The 6,234-nt window shown below is 39.1% G+C and overlaps 1 protein-coding gene across 1 annotated transcript; it reads right to left on the minus strand.

Moving 5' to 3' along the window:
• Nucleotides 1-2,443: 2,443 nt before the first annotated feature.
• On the minus strand, nt 2,444-4,954 carry rps16 (ribosomal protein S16). The gene is made up of 6 exons (XM_054624531.1): nt 4,898-4,954; nt 4,757-4,808; nt 4,190-4,291; nt 3,696-3,792; nt 3,527-3,574; nt 2,444-2,630 (listed from the first exon to the last, which is right to left on the minus strand). The coding sequence occupies exons 2-6, from the start codon at nt 4,802-4,804 to the stop codon at nt 2,485-2,487; spliced, it is 441 nt and encodes a 146-aa protein (XP_054480506.1). The 5' UTR covers nt 4,805-4,808; nt 4,898-4,954; the 3' UTR covers nt 2,444-2,484.
• Nucleotides 4,955-6,234: the final 1,280 nt, after the last annotated feature.

The following is a 6,234-nucleotide window of genomic DNA, read 5'->3' on the forward strand; positions in this document are numbered from 1 at the left end:
TCACAACCTGGTAAACCAAATGTTCTCCTCAATAATGGCTTTTAACCAACTAACTAACTAACTAAAGAGCACTTGTTACCACTTAGAAACCCTTTCATTGTAACGTATTACCTGGTATCGGCTACAGGATTATGATCTGAAATACATGTTGCAGCATAAAAATGTTTAACAATATATCACTGTGTTACTTCAGTTCACAATGCTAAAAAACTGTCCCGCATTATTTAGAGAGAAAAAAAAGACATATTTTCCCATCTCACAAAGAAAAACTGGCACAAACATCTATTGTGACACAAGCTTTTTTTGCAGCTCGCAGCCATTTCCACAGGGGGAGAAGTTCACCGGTGCTGCATTATGGCCTTTAGAGGTGAGGCGGTAAGCAGGGCCAGAAAATAAACAGCAGTAAACAACAGTAGCGGTGGGGGGTGGGCTCCCCTGCTGTGTTGATTATTGGAGGGCTGTACACAGGCCCGACCTCCCCCCCCCCGGGAGCTCACCGAGCGGGAACGGCTGCTGCTGGCTGCCCACAGAGAGGCCAACAACATCTGGGCCTCAGCTCACCTCATTACGCTCCTGTTGCTGTGGAGGAGTGGAGCCAGTGTTTGTGTATCAGCACAGGCAGAAAAACAGAAAGCACTAACAATCAGATAATGAGGAAAGAAGGCTGTGATTGGATGAAAAGACTTAAAAGACATAATGGAGAGGCACGAGGAAATAGCATCTGTTTGTGACGAGAGTTGATAAGTGTAGATTATCTGTAGGAGGTTTTCTTATCGGGGTGGAAAGGACAGAAAAATACAATAAAACCTCCAACCAGAGTCATGAAATTCTAAAGTTTGGGTTTCATTTTACGCTGAAATTGTGAAAAAGCATCCATCAAATCAGCAGTGGTAACGATAGCTGCTTTGTAACAAGAAAAACAAAACAGGCCTGTGACAATACTCAACATCACATTAGTGTTTCTCATTCTGTTGTTTACTGAGATTTCAAAGCACAGTCAGCTTGGGTGCTTTATTATTTATCCAAACGAGGACGCATGTGGCTCGTTAAGAAGCTTTTTGGCAAAAAACTAAGGGAAACAGTGTGGAGTTGTGATGTGGCTTATGCTCATTAATCATATATGTCTTGATCTGTGTGAGACTTCTGAAAATGGCAGCAGGCCAGGTTTCTAATGGCTGCTGCCTGCTCATCGCTGATTCATCGCTGTCTTCTGGCTCCCTCTGCTGGTAGAATGTGGTCATAAAGACAAAGCTAAAGCAAATAGATGTTGAAAGGCCCGTTAACACATTTAGTGTGAACGTATGGGATGATACGTATTAGTGTTCCATGTTAAAAGTGTGGGTAAAAGGATATTTTACAGCAGAACTTTTATCTATTATTAAATTTGATTACTGACTTGATTCCCATTCAAGGAATAAAATGAAACAAAGTAAAACAAATGATATCACCTGCCACCATGACACAGGTTTTCCTTATATTAAGAAATATTATTTTTTAAAAAGGAATTCAATTCAATTTACAGTTTATACAAACTTAAAGCGTTCTGCATATATTAGGTTTCATAAGTGGCTGACAAAAAAATTGAGTGGCTGTTAAAAATGCCTGGTAAATTACACTCTGATGTATTTTTGGTTTATCACAATAGATAAAGTACACGTGTCAATAATAAAAAACTAACGATGGCTGAATGCAATTTAGCTGCTGATGTTGTGCATGCAGACTCAGTCACAACAGAGTGGAACACCTGAATGAAACAGAGACATCGTTAACGTGATTAGTAACACCTGTGCTTTTTCATACTCCTACAGGTCAAATGCTATGAAACAGGCCTATAACAGTACTGACTATTCAATATATATCTTATCTTTCATTATCAAAAATACCTCCACTGCCAAAAAACAGGGAAACACTTAATCACAAGAATTACTTCACAAAGACTTGGACAAAACAAATTCTATGAACAAATGTTGAACTAAAAATGAAATATCTAGAAAAATATTTTACTAAAAATGAAATACCTAGAAAAATGTTTTACATAATTCTAACATCTGTTCGAGGTGATGTACAGAATTGATAATTAGGAGAGTATTTCTAACGTCGTAAGTTCGCTCTAACTTTATACGTTGTCCTCATCCAGAGGTCAAGTTCAATTAAAGTACATTTACGTTGGCCTCATTCAGCAAGACAGTTAAATCCCTCAAAGACTCACATACTGCCTGACGGTGCAGAGCAACATAATTCACTAGTAAACCCATCATTGTTCATGTCTTGGCACTCATGACACCATGTCAGAGAAATATGTAGGTTACTGTCAACTACATGTATTTTTGTGCCATGTGTCCATGAAATTCAACTAAGTGTTTTGTACTTAATGAATCAAGCAATTTCATCTCGACAAACATCCCTTCTGTGTAGTCTTATGGATAAAAAAGGACAAATTCAATTCTTTGTTCCTCCAATTTATTAAGAAAATGTACAGGGGGATTAACGGTAGGACTTCTGGTAGCGGGCACGAGCTCCAGGTCCACCGAACTTCTTGGACTCGCAGCGACGTGGATCGGCGACCAGCAGGGTCCTGTCGTACTGGATCAGGATGTCCTTGATCTCCTTCTTGGAGGCCTCGTCCACATCTGCAGAAGGACATTAATGTTTAACGGTTATTCTGCAAGTTCTTTATCCAAAGTGTTCTAACATTCTGCATACTAGGTTTTTACAGCATGCCATTAGGTATTAAAAAAACTGCACTATGTATATTCAGATTTTCAGAGTCAAGGGTAACAATTTGTGGCCCTGCTGAAATTACATATTTAATGAGAATCCTCAAGTGGAAAACAATTATCTTGTTTAGAAAACCTCCCCTGACAAGGTAGTTTCTATGAGACCAACAAGGGAATCAGTGTCAAGCTCAAATATTGTTATGAAATTTGAACATTAACATAAGACAAAATACCAAACTAATGTAGGTTTTTTTTATTGACAGCTCATGTTCCAAACACAATGTGGGTACACAATAACTGGAGTGTTTACTGTACCCACGTTGTGTTGAAATTATGACAGTGGATCAACATTAAAACTGAAACCCTTAATATAGCACATACAACTCACAAAGACAGTTTAGCGCCTGCAGGTTTAATTTTTCAAGACAGCAAGTTAATTAATAATTCTCTACTTCAGAATAACTTCGGTGTATTTCTGATGCATAAGCTATAGAAATATTATTTTTGAGTGTTGTTGTAATTTAACCATCCTAATTTCTTATTTGACAACCTTTCATCTATCTAGGATGTCCTCAGATCTAAGATCAATGTTACTTTTAGTGAACACATCATATCACCTCACAAGGGACTTCTTTAGGCAAGCATGTTTGCTTATTGACCTAAAATAAAGTGTGCTTGTAAAATACATCACTTAATGAAAACCGGTGCCCACGCATCTGCCCTCTGTACATTTGGTTCAAACCTCAACTAGCGAGCATTTTCTCAAAAGCATGAGTGATGTTTGTGCACTGAACAAATGTAATACTCACACTTCTGGTAGTAGGCAACCAGGGATTTGGAGATGGCCTGACGGATCGCTGGAAGACAACAACAACAACAATCAATGACAGAAAAGTGAATCCTCCTAAAATCTGCTGTTTAATAAATATGAAGCAACAAACTCATCATTTGTCAAAAAAATAATAATGCTCTGCTCACCATAGATCTGTGCCACATGTCCACCACCCTTCACTCTGACTCTGATGTCAACTCCAGCGAAACGCTCCTTGCCGAGCAACAGCACTGGCTCCAGAAGCTAAAAGGGAAAAAAAGAGCATATAATGATGACAAATCATGCAACCAGGATTATTGCAAGTGTATGTGTGTTTTTGCAGAATACTGAAAGTACCAGCTCCTTAACTAATACTGCTGTGTCCTGTTGCAATTTAATATTTCCCTTCTAGCTTCAAAGGACGGCAGGACTTATGCCATTAACTGTAAGACAAATCCCCTTCAAATTATCATTTTTGATTAATATTATTGTCAGCTGCTAGGCCAGTAAGCCAGTGCTTTGCATTGTCTTAAAATACATTGTGTTAGATACAGGTTACAACTGACATGCTGCACTGCTCACTGTCTCCTTCAATCACAGATATTAGAGGCTCTGCCATCCATCACCCATGTGATGTTGAACACCTCTCAGTGGGACTCACCTTGTACTGGAGGGTGGCGGGCTCCACCATGTCCAGGGGTCTGCCGTTCACCTTGATCAGGCCATTCCCCCTCTTGCAGTGAGCAACTGCTGTGGCGGTTTTCTAAAAAGACAGAAGCATGATCATCAGATAGCATCAAAGACAACTCACAGTTAAGTCTGTTACTGATTCAACTGCACATTTATCAAGTCAGCATCCAGTTTCAATTGGAGACATTGGGGGTTTTCTTGTTAAGAGACGTGGGCTAAAATGAACGTGGTCATCTGGGTTTAAGTATCAAAAGCACAACCATTGCTAGCATCCAGGCTGGCTAGCTAGCTAGCTACAGGAGATCTGATCCAGTAACGCTATACAGCAAAACCAACAATATCACATGTGCTTTACGTTCATATACAACATTAATGGAGCTTCAAATAACATTTCAGCTAGCCCAGACTGATATAGGCCTCCATACCACGGTGTAGAACTGACAGCATGTTCGCTACTTAAGCTAAGCTAATGGGAGCTAGCAACACGGGACAGCCACACCAACAACCACACGTGGAAAATACTCTTTATTTTACTTACTTTACGTCCAAAAACCTGGACAGATTGCAGGGGGCCTTTAGCTGGCATGTTTCTGAAACACACAAGGAACAAGTGTTAAACAAGAAACCAGTGGAAACGTTTAATTTATACTATTTAATCGGATCGGGCTGGCAAACATACCGTCTTCAGCTAGGGTGCCGTACGGAGAGACCGAACGGGTTTCTCATGCCGAACATCAGGGGCTACTGCGCGACACTTTAGACGTGCTTTGCGGTAGGTTTTGCGACAGTTGCTATCGCTCTACCTCCATTTTACATTTGGTTTTGTTAAACTCTGACAGTGTCCATAAAGACAGCATTTACTTGACATAAAATGGAAATATAGTTATTAGAAATGACCATGCGTTTGGCGAATTGAGTAACAGAATACAGGCAGCTTTTTTTGGTACATTATTAGGTCTTGAAACAGGTTTTTAGAAATATGAAAGACTGGTGAAATAACACAAGATAAGAAGCTCATTCCTATTGTCACCCTAAAATATTTTAATAAAATTCCTCTTTTAATAAATCATCATATTGCACATTATTAGTAATTTTGGTCTTTGAGCTGTGACTTCACATGGGAGGCTCTTTTATTATGGCAGCAATAGAGTAAACAGACGTCAAAACAACTCATAAAACCTCATTACACAAAGCCAAACAATAGAATAAAGGAATTTAAAAGTACTATCTACCATCCAAATTGTGTATAAGAAACAAAAAAAAAAAAGGTACAAATATGGAAACATTAGTGAATAGTGAATCTCCATACCTGGGAAGATACATTGCATGTCCAGAGGAGGAAAAGTAGCTGTCTAAACAACAAAAAACAGAAGAAGCAGCAGCACTGTTCTGCTGCCAACTGAAGGCAAGGATCAGGACACAGTTGCTAAAAAAAAAAGGAAGGAATCTTAGTTTCTTTACATGGATGCTCTAGAAATTGTGATAAGCTGCATCCAGCTCATAAACTATGTTGATAAGGATGGTGATATAATAACTTGTTTACTCAGCAGGATCTGGTTGAGCCAAATCACAGCTATATCAACATCTTAATAAGCTATATAAAAATAGATTTTAATCTTCATGGAAGGTATTTTTTGTCTTGAATAATACAATCAGTCAAATCATAAATCATATCATATTAAACAACCCATAAACTGTTATGTGTAGTCCCAGTGGCCTGTTTAATGTGAGGCTCCTCCTCATCCACTTCTCAGAATCTCTGCACAACAGCACCCTCTAGTGTTGATTGTGAAAATTACTAACACAATTTTAAGTGTGACATCATTGCCATCTCAGCTGGGGGTAAGGTTGTATAATCAACCAGATTCTGTCTGGCAGAAATCAGAGCAGAGCGTTGATTTCTCCTGCAGTACAGGCTGACACTGAACTACACAGACTCAATGAACACTGGTGTGTAAAAACCTCATTTTTCCAGCTTGTGGTGAATCCAAAGGCAGAGGTCATGTTGTTCATCGT

This window comes from Anoplopoma fimbria, chromosome 23, assembly GCF_027596085.1.
Source record: "Anoplopoma fimbria isolate UVic2021 breed Golden Eagle Sablefish chromosome 23, Afim_UVic_2022, whole genome shotgun sequence".
Taxonomy (NCBI): Eukaryota; Metazoa; Chordata; class Actinopteri; order Perciformes; family Anoplopomatidae; genus Anoplopoma; species Anoplopoma fimbria.

Bases quoted from the DNA above. Each gene is read 5' to 3' on its own strand.
- rps16 (XM_054624531.1), bottom strand. From the start codon at position 4,804: ATGCCAGCTAAAGGCCCCCTGCAATCTGTCCAGGTTTTTGGACGTAAA. The intron at 3,575-3,695 runs GTGAGCAGAGCA...GTTGTCTTCCAG, and splicing joins ACATGTGGCACAGATCTATG to CGATCCGTCAGGCCATCTCC. The intron at 2,631-3,526 runs GTGAGTATTACA...GTCCTTCTGCAG, and splicing joins GGTTGCCTACTACCAGAAGT to ATGTGGACGAGGCCTCCAAG.